Source organism: Lethenteron reissneri, chromosome 51 (genome assembly GCF_015708825.2).
Source record: "Lethenteron reissneri isolate LAM-NWPU_2019-01 chromosome 51, ASM1570882v1, whole genome shotgun sequence".
Taxonomy (NCBI): domain Eukaryota; kingdom Metazoa; phylum Chordata; class Hyperoartia; order Petromyzontiformes; family Petromyzontidae; genus Lethenteron; species Lethenteron reissneri.
In genome coordinates this window covers 9,556,373-9,569,281 of record NC_083829.1, presented here as the reverse complement: position 1 = coordinate 9,569,281, position 12,909 = coordinate 9,556,373, and the positions used below count along the sequence as shown (strand labels likewise).

The 12,909-nt window shown below is 52.5% G+C and overlaps 1 protein-coding gene across 7 annotated transcripts in view; it reads right to left on the bottom strand.

The window, feature by feature from the left end:
• The window catches only part of LOC133355387 (ankyrin repeat domain-containing protein 26-like), a 69,694-nt gene that overhangs the window by 8,703 nt on the left and 48,082 nt on the right, over positions 1 to 12,909 (bottom strand). For all 7 annotated transcript variants that reach the window (XM_061572647.1, XM_061572648.1, XM_061572645.1 and 4 more), the window contains 6 exons: positions 12,279 to 12,372; positions 5,638 to 5,712; positions 3,555 to 3,662; positions 3,190 to 3,284; positions 1,235 to 1,352; positions 335 to 448 (listed from right to left, as the gene is read on the bottom strand). In XM_061572647.1, the coding sequence (XP_061428631.1) occupies positions 335 to 448; positions 1,235 to 1,352; positions 3,190 to 3,284; positions 3,555 to 3,662; positions 5,638 to 5,712; positions 12,279 to 12,372 (604 nt within the window). The remainder of the gene's footprint in view (positions 1 to 334; positions 449 to 1,234; positions 1,353 to 3,189; positions 3,285 to 3,554; positions 3,663 to 5,637; positions 5,713 to 12,278; positions 12,373 to 12,909) is intronic.

Here is a 12,909-nt window from a genome sequence, read left to right as displayed (position 1 = left end):
TGTCTGTGGCGGGTGGTGAAGGGTTTAACGACACATTTATATTTATGCGATCTAACCAAACAAAAAACCTCTACTATGGATGCTGAACTTCTTCCGCACCGTACGTAGCCAACCGTACTCAACGGAGGTAAACAAACGTTCAGTCATGAATAACGTCGCAAGTAACTTCACGTGTAAAAACACAGCAAACGTCACCACCTCCTGCGAAAACCTAGCAGGACGCCCCTGACAACGAGCCTCGTACGTACGTAGCCAACCGTGCTGATCGGAGGGAGGTAAGCGAACGTAAATTCGCGCTAACAACGTCCGCGACAGAGGGGGCACCGGCGGGCACCTGAAGGTGGCGCTTGCTGCGTCGTAGCTGCTCCTCCAGCTCGCGGTTGCTGCGCTGCAAACTCTGAGCCGTGTCCTGGGCGGCCTGCAGCTGCCTCGTCAGCTCCTCCAGCCTCTGCTCGTCGCGCAAAGCAAAGCCGGCAGCGTCGCCGAAAAAGCACGCCGCAAACTCACCCATTCTCTTGCCTCTGCACTGGCTAGCAGTGGAGCATCGAGCGGACTATGAGGTCCTGATGCTGACCTACGAGGCTAGCGCAATGGGTCGGCCCCGCAATATTCGCAGGAGCTGATGCATTGCTATGCTATAAACTAAACTATTAACTCTTTTTTATCTTAGCAGGTAAGGCCCACTGAGCTGTGTAGCTCTTTTTCAGAAGCGACCCGGCCACAAATGATGGCTCAACAATGTGGCTTATCGCGTGGAAAATGTATAGCAGCCAAATACTCCAAATGCATGTTTCTAAACGTAGAGTAAAAACGGAGGACCCGGAGAAAACCCCATGCGACCAAGGGGAGGACACATTCCAACTCCAAATATACAGCAGCAGGCGTCAGGGTCGTCGGGATCGAACCCACGACCTCCTGCGTACCAGGCGAGGGAGTTCACATCTCGCCACCGCGGCGCCGTCAACCGCTTCAGAACATCAACAGGCCGACGTGCACATCTCCTCCTCCGTAAATAGAAAATTAAAGATCCAAGCCCACGGGAGTACAAGACGGTGGCCACAGTTTAAACCGCCGGTGACTCCGAGGCAGAGGAGGAGGAGGAACGTTAACGCCAGGAGGGTGCGATGTCTGGGTCTCGAATACGGGCGTGTTTATCCTGGAAGTCTGCTGTGAACGATGCAACGTGATGAAAGGAAAGCGGCTCTTTCTCTCTCTCCCCCTCCCCGCCACGCACCTTTTCCTGCGCGTGTCTGCCGGGGTCATCAGCCTGCAGGAGGAACCTGTCGCCCTCACTCCGCGACAGCCTCGCCTGCTCGCGCTCCTTCTTCAGCGCCTTCATCTGCAATTTCATCCTGCGCCCCAACACACGCGCCGCTGTTACCAACACGGCCGGGCACACGGCACGGCGCACGGGGATCTCGTGCGCCACAAAACCTGCGGTCCCCAACCCCTCGGCGCCCGTGGCGACAGCCGTCAACCCTCCTGATCGCGGGCTAAAGCTCGAGGAAAGCGACCTTGCGTTTCGTGAAAGGGAATCGGCTTCTGCGATGGTTCCCGCGGGTCCACTTGCGGAGCCTCCCACCAGCGTTCCCGCAGGGCGCAGCTTGGGAAAGACTGAGCTCACGCACCGTTTAAAACGACAGCGGGTCCGTGAAGCAATACATACGGTTAATTTACACAGGTCTGCGGCAAGATTTTCTGACGCTTTTTTGTATTTGTTTTTTTTAAGCACTGTTTATTCTTTGCGATACGTTTTGGCGTGGGTTTCGTGTAAATTGTGTTTTTTACTTTGGTTGGTTTGCACATCCCCTTCCCTGCGATGTCCTGCTACTGCCGCCACTGCCGACCGCCGTAAGCTGTGGTCTACAAGTCTCAATATAGATCTATGACTCTCTACGAATGTAACGCTGTGCACCTCCTACTTTATTTCTATTATTACTTCTATTAATTTTATTTTTATTTTTTACCTACGTGACTTTACCGAGGGAGCCTGGGAGTGTGGATCCTTGCAGTCACGAAAGCTTCAAATCTAGAATTAATCTAAGTTGTCTTGTGGTTGTTGTTGTTTGACTTGCATCCCACTGGGATTTTTGCACACAGCGTTGGTGTGCGGTGCTTTTTCTGCAATATTTTGCTGTCTTTTCTTGGATTTTCTGTTTGCACTCAGTCATATAGTCACTTTAAGATGTTTTCTTGTTCATGTTTTTGTTTTGTGTTTGTTGCGGTTGTACCCGATTCAAGAGCCGAATGGCTCACAGGGCTGTACCTAATAAATAAACTTGAACTTGACTATGCGATCTCCTGCAAATGCCGCCACTGCCGATGGTCTTGGGCTGTGGTCGTCCACGTAAATAAGCCACTTAGCTCAATGGGCCTTACCGGCTTGAAATAAAGTCTGCGGGTCTGAATATACAAACATGTAACAAGTGTTTTATGTGGCAAGTTAATTAGTTGTGCAGCTGGAAAGCGTTACATTTCCCTACATCTTGTACCTAGAATAAATATACGGCAATAATAATACTACTACGAATAAGAGCCTTGATGATAATCTAAATAGAATGATCTGAGTAAAGGGATTATTTGGTGATGCTGCGTTGGCGGTGGTGCAATGACAGTTTCATCGCAGGGCCGTGAGACATGGCGTCATCTTGGGGAGTCCTTCTCATCCAGAAGCGGAATGATCATTGCTGATGATAATAATCTAAAAATGGGATCATAAATACGATACTCTTTGGTTCTTTCAGTAAAGTCACATAGATATAAATAAAAGAATATAAAATAAAATTATTCTTTTTTATAAAAAAGAGAAAATTTTATTTTATATAATTTTATTTCTAAAATAAAATATTAAAAAAAATTATTTTTTATAAAAAATATAAAAATTTATTTTATATTATTTTACTTCTACCTTCGTGACTTTACTGAAAGAACCAAAGAGTATGGATTCCTGCAGTCACGAAAGCTTCAAATCAAGAATAAATACGATTTTCATTATTATAAACGATCAAAGAGCAAGGATTAGCGGCGGGACGATAATCCTTGCTCTTCGATCCTGTTAATTAGAACTGCGTAATTCCTGTTTCAACGCGTGCCAATCTGCTCTCGAACCCGCAGTGAACGTCCCAATGCAGGAAGCAGGAAGCAGGAAGCAGGCCGTGTCAACCAAAGCCAAGGTGAGAGAGGACTAACCTGTTGCACTCTTCCTGCAGATCTGCATACTTTCTGGACTTGCGCTCCAGTTTGCCTTCCACCTCCCCGAGACGCCGCCTCCTCTCCTCGTCCAGCTGCCGAGCAGCGACACGAGAGACGTCAACGACGCATGGCCACAGACCCCCCCCCCACGCCGCGTCCGTACCGCTACATTCCTGCGTCGTTGCCAGCGTACACCGACACGTTTCGACCGCTGCTCATGCGGCAAACATCAACACCACGTGCGCCAATCAAATCACGACGACGGACACCCCGTATTCTCCGTAAACCGTGCGGATCGACATCTAATTGACGAAATAAAATAAAAAACCGAACGGAGTAGGTGTGTGAACTTGAGCTTCCACCTTGGCTGCCACCTCGGCCTTCTCCGTGCTCAGCTGGGAGAGCCGTGCGTCGGACTCCGGCAGCTCGGGGGCCTTCTCCTCCGACGCCGCCAGCATGGCGCTTCCGATCTGTCGCCCCAAAAACGATACGCAACACGTCCATGGAGAGGCTGCGGACCATCGGCAATGATTATTATTCTTCTTGGTTCTTTCGGTAAAGTCACGTAGAAGGGAAATAATAAAACATAATAAACATAATAATATAATATATTTCTATTATTTTATTATATTACTTTATTATGTTTTATTTTCATTCTTTTATTATTTCCCTTCTACGTGACTTTACAGAAAGAACCAAGAAGATGAATCCCTGCGGTCACGAAAGCTTTAAATCGAAATGATTATTATTCAGGAATGATTTTTGAGCTCGTGTTGATAATTATCCACGAAGCCGAGTTCTAATCGGGAAAACCAATCCAGCAAAGACACAGGCAGTGAGACCGAAATCAGGGCGACACTGATTGTTGTCCTTCCCCCGCACCTCCAATTAGCGCCGTGAGGCTACGTACGGTGCGAAAGAAGTTCAGCATACGCACAACATGTCTACGCGGTTGCTCATGAAGGTAAAAAGACTGATGCATGCAGCACCACTTCCTGTCGGCGCCTTGAAGACATGACCCCAAAAACGAAGCTTTGTCATTTTATTTGAATTCCTTGTATCTTCTAATCGTGTCACTTTACTTATGGAAATAGTTCACCTGGATAATCTCTCCATATGAAACATCTCGCCGGTAAGGGCAGACGGGGTCACAAGTTGGAACTTACACAGCAAACACGTAATGGCACGTACATACAAAAACAAACCATGCCAAATCTATAACTTGCACGGTTTATAATTTCTAAGATTTAATACTTTCAAGATCATGCTGTCTGTCGGAGAGACATGCTGAAATTTCCACCACTGGGAAGGACTGCCAATTTGAGCAGAGGGATGTTTTGACTTTGGGAGGGCATAGTTCCTCCACTGTAAGACACGCAACCATCTCAGTGATGTGATTGTTGTTCCCGTGATTTTGTTATTTATTTCCTAAAAAAATCATTTGCTTGGTTACGGCGCCGATTTGCTCTTTGCAATATACTTTCCTGTCATTTGTGTTCCTGTGTTTGTTAATAAAAAAAGGTTTTTGGGTTATATCGCGTGAGTATAAATGAGTTGTAACCCTCCACCATCGGAGACACAGCCAGTAAGGTTTGCAACGTAAAAAAAACGCGCCAATCAGTTTACTACTTCAGCCACCGGCGTGTTGGAGAGTAAATCCACAATATTTACAATTTGCGCACTCAAATTGTTCAAACAACCTTTCCCCTTCATGTCTTTGTATAACGCTTGTTAATTACTCCACAAAGTTCATCCTGCTATCTCGTTAGTCTATGCTGCGTAAATGCAATCGTGTGTCCGGCACAGGGCAATGCGATGTTCAGTATGGTTTAGTTTTATGTAGCAGCGTAGTCGTACATGCAAGCGCACCTCACAATCGCTGAGGAACCACAGCCAGCGGGTGAGACCCGGTGCTACCAACAATTTCCCAAGCTCTGCGATCCTCTCAAGATTAAGATGTTTTCAGCCAACTAATGAGTGTTTGTTATACAAGTGGGAGGAAACCGCAACTTTTGTGCGGTGATCTCCCAACCCTCGCTGCTGCTTCCACAGTGCTGCGTTACAGGCGGCCACGTTGCGTTGGCTAAGGGTAAATCAGCTGATGCATCGACCCCCCCTCCCCCCCCCCCAACCGTTAGACTTTAGCAATCATTGGGACAGTCTATTCTTAACTCTGGCTGTCGCCTGATGATGCTAGTTGTAATTACTTGCGAAACGTCGTACTCGAATTGTAAATGTTGTGGGTTTACTCTCCAACACGCCGGTGTGCTGTACGAGAAACGAATTGGCACGTTCTGTTGACGTGACAAATTCTTACTAATCGGCTGTGTCGGGTGGTGGCGGGTTTAACGACACATTTATATTCACGCGATCTAACCCAAAAAAAACACCCCTCTATTATGGCTGATATTGTATCGCGAAATCCAATGTGTTCATCCGTCTCACCTGCTTTAGTTTCTCCTCCAATGCATTCTTCTCTTCACTCAACTGCTTCGCTGTCTCCTCCAAGCTCTTGCAGTCCTGAAATACATTCACGGGTAACGTTGAACATCTCATTGGCTGCGGCGTTCATTCAATGGGCTTGGGGTTGTGTCCGATAGTGAGCTCGGAAGAAGCTTCTATACTGCAGAGGGAATGCAGAGCAGAGGTCGCAAACGGGTTTTGATTCCTTACCCGTACCCGGCCGCACCAGGGTCGCAAACGGGTACCCGTACCCTACCCGATACCCGGCTACCCGTACCCGGCCGGGTATCGGGTAGGGTATGGGTACCCGATTGCGACCTCTGGGATGAAGCCATGTTGCAGGCGCGGGTGGGTTGATTCTAGGAACTTGAATTGTGAGAAGAGACAAGACGTTGGGAAATGAGTGACAAACAGTTACTCACCAGTGACTCACGGCTTACCCGTACCCGTACCCGGCCGCACCAGGGTCGCAAACGGGTACCCGTACCCGCCGGGTATGGGTAGCCGGGTATCGGGTAGGGTACGGGTATCGGGTACCCGGTTGCGACCTCTGATGCAGAGTCTGTGTCACTGTACGCAGAAGTGGGGGTGATGACACCGGCACACGAATTCATAACATCCCTCGCTGTGGCTTTCTTTTTCACGAACCCATTAAGGGGACTTCCGCTCGAACATCAAGAAATGACTCGGGGAATGATCCGGATAATGAACGAAGTAGACGGCTGCATTTGGCCAGGAGATAGAAAAGTCGCACTCGGTGAACTAATGAGAAGCCGAAACGAAAATATGTTTACGCAGCGAACGAGCACAGGCCCAGTATCAAGAAGCACTCTCAACGTAGTCACAGATGAGAGTCAATGCGCTGCTTGAATTGAGCAAGGTTATTATGGGAGAAAAATAAAATAAAACAAAAAATAATTTTATTTTTCCACCTACGTGACTTTACCAAAAGAACCAAAGAGTATGGATTCCTGCAGTCACGAAAGCTTCAAATCAAGATTGTTATGGGAGGTTTGAAAAAGAAACGATGAGCGGAAGAGAAGTGTTGTGAGCTGCAGTGTGGTGGGTGGGTGGGTGAGTGGATGGGTGAGTCAGGTGAAGGTATTGTGTGAGCTGCAGTGTGGTGGGTGGGTGGGTGAGTGGATGGGTGAGTCAGGTAAGAGTATTGTGTGAGCTGCAGTGTGGTGGGTGGGTGAGTGGGTGAGTGGGTGGATGGGTGAGTCAGGTGAAGGTATTGTGTGAGCTGCAGTGTGGTGGGTGGGTGAGTGGGTGAGTGGGTGGGTGAGTCAGGTGAGAGTATTGTGTGAGCTGCAGTGTGGTGGGTGGGTGAGTGGGTGAGTGGATGGGTGAGTCAGGTGAGAGTATTGTGTGAGCTGCAGTGTGGTGGGTGGGTGAGTGGGTGAGTGGGTGGGTGAGTCAGGTGAGAGTATTGTGTGAGCTGCAGTGTGGTGGGTGGGTGAGTGGGTGAGTGGATGGGTGAGTCAGGTGAGAGTATTGTGTGAGCTGCAGTGTGGTGGGTGGGTGAGTGGGTGAGTGGGTGGGTGAGTCAGGTGAGAGTATTGTGTGAGCTGCAGTGTGGTGGGTGGGTGAGTGGGTGAGTGGGTGGGTGAGTCAGGTGAGAGTATTGTGTGAGCTGCAGTGTGGTGGGTGGGTGAGTGGGTGAGTGGGTGGATGGGTGAGTCAGGTGAAGGTATTGTATGAGCTGCAGTGTGGTGGGTGAGTGGGTGAGTGGGTGAGTGGATGGGTGAGTCAGGTGAGAGTATTGTGTGAGCTGCAGTGTGGTGGGTGGGTGAGTGGGTGAGTGGGTGGGTGAGTCAGGTGAGAGTATTGTGTGAGCTGCAGTGTGGTGGGTGGGTGAGTGGGTGAGTGGGTGGGTGAGTCAGGTGAGAGTATTGTGTGAGCTGCAGTGTGGTGGGTGGGTGAGTGGGTGAGTGGGTGGGTGAGTCAGGTGAGAGTATTGTGTGAGCTGCAGTGTGGTGGGTGGGTGAGTGGGTGAGTGGATGGGTGAGTCAGGTGAAGGTATTGTGTGAGCTGCAGTGTGGTGGGTGGGTGAGTGGGTGAGTGGATGGGTGAGTCAGGTGAAGGTATTGTGTGAGCTGCAGTGTGGTGGGTGGGTGAGTGGGTGAGTGGGTGGGTGAGTCAGGTGAGAGTATTGTGTGAGCTGCAGTGTGGTGGGTGAGTGGGTGAGTGGGTGAGTGGATGGGTGAGTCAGGTGAAGGTATTGTGTGAGCTGTAGTGTGGTGGGTGGGTGAGTGAGTGGGTGGGTGAGTCAGGTGAGGGTATTGTGTGAGCTGCAGTGTGGTGGGTGGGTGAGTGGGTGAGTGGGTGGGTGAGTCAGGTGAGGGTATTGTGTGAGCTGCAGTGTGGTGGGTGGGTGAGTGGGTGAGTGGGTAGGTGAGTCAGGTGAAGGTATTGTGTGAGCTGCAGTGTGGTGGGTGGGTGAGTGGGTGAGTGGGTGGGTGAGTCAGGTGAGGGTATTGTGTGAGCTGCAGTGTGGTGGGTGGGTGAGTGGGTGAGTGGATGGGTGAGTCAGGTGAAGGTATTGTGTGAGCTGTAGTGTGGTGGGTGGGTGAGTGGGTGAGTGGGTGGGTGAGTCAGGTGAGAGTATTGTGTGAGCTGTAGTGTGGTGGGTGGGTGAGTGAGTGAGTGGGTGGGTGAGTCAGGTGAGAGTATTGTGTGAGCTGCAGTGTGGTGGGTGGGTGAGTGGGTGAGTGGGTGGGTGAGTCAGGTGAGAGTATTGTGTGAGCTGCAGTGTGGTGGGTGGGTGAGTGGGTGAGTGGGTAGGTGAGTCAGGTGAAGGTATTGTGTGAGCTGTAGTGTGGTGGGTGGGTGAGTGGGTGAGTGGGTGGGTGAGTCAGGTGAGAGTATTGTGTGAGCTGCAGTGTGGTGGGTGGGTGAGTGGGTGAGTGGGTGGGTGAGTCAGGTGAGGGTATTGTGTGAGCTGCAGTGTGGTGGGTGGGTGAGTGGGTGAGTGGGTGGGTGAGTCAGGTGAGAGTATTGTGTGAGCTGCAGTGTGGTGGGTGGGTGAGTGGGTGAGTGGGTGGGTGAGTCAGGTGAGAGTATTGTGTGAGCTGTAGTGTGGTGGGTGGGTGAGTGGGTGAGTGGATGGGTGAGTCAGGTGAGAGTATTGTGTGAGCTGCAGTGTGGTGGGTGGGTGAGTGGGTGAGTGGGTGGGTGAGTCAGGTGAGAGTATTGTGTGAGCTGCAGTGTGGTGGGTGGGTGAGTGGGTGAGTGGGTGGGTGAGTCAGGTGAGGGTATTGTGTGAGCTGCAGTGTGGTGGGTGGGTGAGTGGGTGAGTGGGTGGGTGAGTCAGGTGAGAGTATTGTGTGAGCTGCAGTGTGGTGGGTGGGTGAGTGGGTGAGTGGGTGGGTGAGTCAGGTGAAGGTATTGTGTGAGCTGTAGTGTGGTGGGTGGGTGAGTGGGTGAGTGGGTGGGTGAGTCAGGTGAAGGTATTGTGTGAGCTGCAGTGTGGTGGGTGGGTGAGTGGGTGAGTGGGTGGGTGAGTCAGGTGAGAGTATTGTGTGAGCTGCAGTGTGGTGGGTGAGTGGGTGAGTGGGTGAGTGGGTGGGTGAGTCAGGTGAGAGTATTGTGTGAGCTGCAGTGTGGTGGGTGGGTGAGTGGGTGAGTGGGTGGGTGAGTCAGGTGAGGGTATTGTGTGAGCTGCAGTGTGGTGGGTGGGTGAGTGGGTGAGTGGATGGGTGAGTCAGGTGAGAGTATTGTGTGAGCTGCAGTGTGGTGGGTGGGTGAGTGGGTGAGTGGGTGGGTGAGTCAGGTGAGAGTATTGTGTGAGCTGCAGTGTGGTGGGTGGGTGAGTGGGTGAGTGGGTGGGTGAGTCAGGTGAGAGTATTGTGTGAGCTGCAGTGTGGTGGGTGGGTGAGTGGGTGAGTGGATGGGTGAGTCAGGTGAGGGTATTGTGTGAGCTGCAGTGTGGTGGGTGGGTGAGTGGGTGAGTGGATGGGTGAGTCAGGTGAGAGTATTGTGTGAGCTGCAGTGTGGTGGGTGGGTGAGTGGGTGAGTGGGTGAGTGGATGGGTGAGTCAGGTGAGAGTATTGTGTGAGCTGCAGTGTGGTGGGTGGGTGAGTGGGTGAGTGGGTGGGTGAGTCAGGTGAGAGTATTGTGTGAGCTGCAGTGTGGTGGGTGGGTGAGTGGGTGAGTGGGTGAGTGGATGGGTGAGTCAGGTGAGAGTATTGTGTGAGCTGCAGTGTGGTGGGTGGGTGAGTGGGTGAGTGGGTGGGTGAGTCAGGTGAAGGTATTGTGTGAGCTGTAGTGTGGTGGGTGGGTGAGTGGGTGAGTGGGTGGGTGAGTCAGGTGAAGGTATTGTGTGAGCTGCAGTGTGGTGGGTGGGTGAGTGGGTGAGTGGGTGGGTGAGTCAGGTGAGAGTATTGTGTGAGCTGCAGTGTGGTGGGTGGGTGAGTGGGTGAGTGGGTGGGTGAGTCAGGTGAGAGTATTGTGTGAGCTGCAGTGTGGTGGGTGGGTGAGTGGGTGAGTGGGTGGATGGGTGAGTCAGGTGAAGGTATTGTGTGAGCTGCAGTGTGGTGGGTGAGTGGGTGAGTGGGTGAGTGGATGGGTGAGTCAGGTGAAGGTATTGTGTGAGCTGTAGTGTGGTGGGTGGGTGAGTGAGTGGGTGGGTGAGTCAGGTGAGGGTATTGTGTGAGCTGCAGTGTGGTGGGTGGGTGGGTGAGTGAGTGGGTGGGTGAGTCAGGTGAGAGTATTGTGTGAGCTGCAGTGTGGTGGGTGAGTGGGTGAGTGGGTGAGTGGATGGGTGAGTCAGGTGAGAGTATTGTGTGAGCTGCAGTGTGGTGGGTGGGTGAGTGGGTGAGTGGGTAGGTGAGTCAGGTGAAGGTATTGTGTGAGCTGTAGTGTGGTGGGTGGGTGAGTGGGTGAGTGGGTGGGTGAGTCAGGTGAGAGTATTGTGTGAGCTGCAGTGTGGTGGGTGGGTGAGTGGGTGAGTGGGTGGGTGAGTCAGGTGAGGGTATTGTGTGAGCTGCAGTGTGGTGGGTGGGTGAGTGGGTGAGTGGATGGGTGAGTCAGGTGAGGGTATTGTGTGAGCTGCAGTGTGGTGGGTGGGTGAGTGGGTGGGTGGGTGGGTGAGTCAGGTGAGAGTATTGTGTGAGCTGCAGTGTGGTGGGTGGGTGAGTGGGTGAGTGGGTGGATGGGTGAGTGAGGTGAAGGTATTGTGTGAGCTGTAGTGTGGTGGGTGAGTGGGTGAGTGGGTGAGTGGATGGGTGAGTCAGGTGAAGGTATTGTGTGAGCTGCAGTGTGGTGGGTGGGTGAGTGGGTGAGTGGGTGGATGGGTGAGTGAGGTGAAGGTATTGTGTGAGCTGTAGTGTGGTGGGTGAGTGGGTGAGTGGGTGAGTGGATGGGTGAGTCAGGTGAAGGTATTGTGTGAGCTGCAGTGTGGTGGGTGGGTGAGTGGGTGAGTGGGTGGGTGAGTCAGGTGAGGGTATTGTGTGAGCTGCAGTGTGGTGGGTGGGTGAGTGGGTGAGTGGATGGGTGAGTCAGGTGAGGGTATTGTGTGAGCTGCAGTGTGGTGGGTGGGTGAGTGGGTGGGTGAGTCAGGTGAGAGTATTGTGTGAGCTGCAGTGTGGTGGGTGGGTGAGTGGGTGAGTGGGTGGATGGGTGAGTGAGGTGAAGGTATTGTGTGAGCTGTAGTGTGGTGGGTGAGTGGGTGAGTGGGTGAGTGGATGGGTGAGTCAGGTGAAGGTATTGTGTGAGCTGCAGTGTGGTGGGTGGGTGAGTGGGTGAGTGGGTGGATGGGTGAGTGAGGTGAAGGTATTGTGTGAGCTGTAGTGTGGTGGGTGGGTGAGTGGGTGAGTGAGTCAGGTGAAGGTATTGTGTGAGCTGCAGTGTGGTGGGTGGGTGAGTGGGTGAGTGGGTGGGTGGGTGAGTCAGGTGAAGGTATTGTGTGAGCTGTAGTGTGGTGGGTGGGTGAGTGGGTGGGTGAGTCAGGTGAGAGTATTGTGTGAGCTGCAGTGTGGTGGGTGGGTGAGTGGGTGAGTGGGTGGGTGAGTCAGGTGAGAGTATTGTGTGAGCTGCAGTGTGGTGGTGATTGAACGCAGTACTGAGAAGACAAAACAGTGTCTGGTGGACCGAGTCCTCAACGTGGGTGGAGGGGGATCAACGAGGGAAAGTTCACGGGAAAAATAAACATCCGGCTGGATAATACAATCTCCAGCGGGTGCTTTGCAGGAAGGTGAGGTCAAGTGTGGCGGTGGTGGTGTGGGAATGGTCTCTGCGAGCTGGTAAGAGGAGGTGGTGGTAAGAGGAGGTGTTGGTAAGAGGAGGTGTTGGTAAGAGGAGGTGGTGCAGGAAAAGAGGTCCAAATATACAGCAGCAGGCGTCAGGGTCGCCGGGATCGAACCCACGACATCCTCCATACCAGGCGAGGTAGTTAACATTTAGCCACCGCGGTGCCCCTATAAAGATTGAGGGGGGGGGGGGTATAGGGAGGGTGAAGCACTGGGATTAGGGGTCAGGGTGAGAAGAAGAAACAATGAGGGATATGGAGGCGTTGGCGTGGCGTGGAGCGTCCGAGGCGCTCAGCGTTCGGCAAGCCGCCCCCGTGTGCCGCATGCGTGTGAGCGCTTGCAAGCGAGCGCGTGTGGGCGGGCGCATGCGGGCACCTGCGCCGAGCTCTGCAGCTGAGTCCGCAGCGCCTCCGCGTTGCCGCTGTGAGCCTGCACGGCCGCCTCCAGCCGACTCCTCTCCGCCTCCACCCTGGGCACACAGAGCCACGCCGCCGCGCTCACCACCAGCACGGGCGTTTCACCCGTCGCAACTCACTCGGGAGCCGGGCGGCGTATCGCCGAATCACATCGGTTCTTATCAATTCACAATAATAATCTATGCTGAGCTTCTTTGTTTTAAGAAAAATCATCGTAAAGTTACAATTAAGTGACGGACACATTAAGCAGACGTATGTATGTTGAACTTATTTCGCACATGACGTAGCCAACCGTAGCTTTCTAATATCAGAAGGAAGAGCATTCCAGACGTCCGCAGAAGCGCATCTTAAAGCGCGCGATGTGACGATCGTCTTTGTTGGATGGCTATCCAAAAGCCGCTGCGAGGGTGATGACAATAATCACAACTCATATTGGCACCTTCCATAAAATCGCAAGCTGCTTTGTCAATCGACCGATTTGCCGGACGACGCCGTGGGGGTTATCCGACCACGCTTACGCCGCGCGGACCAGCGTGGGCTTGCTGAAGGCGGGGAGAGCGTGGACGTGCGGGTGCCGTGGAATCGCAGCC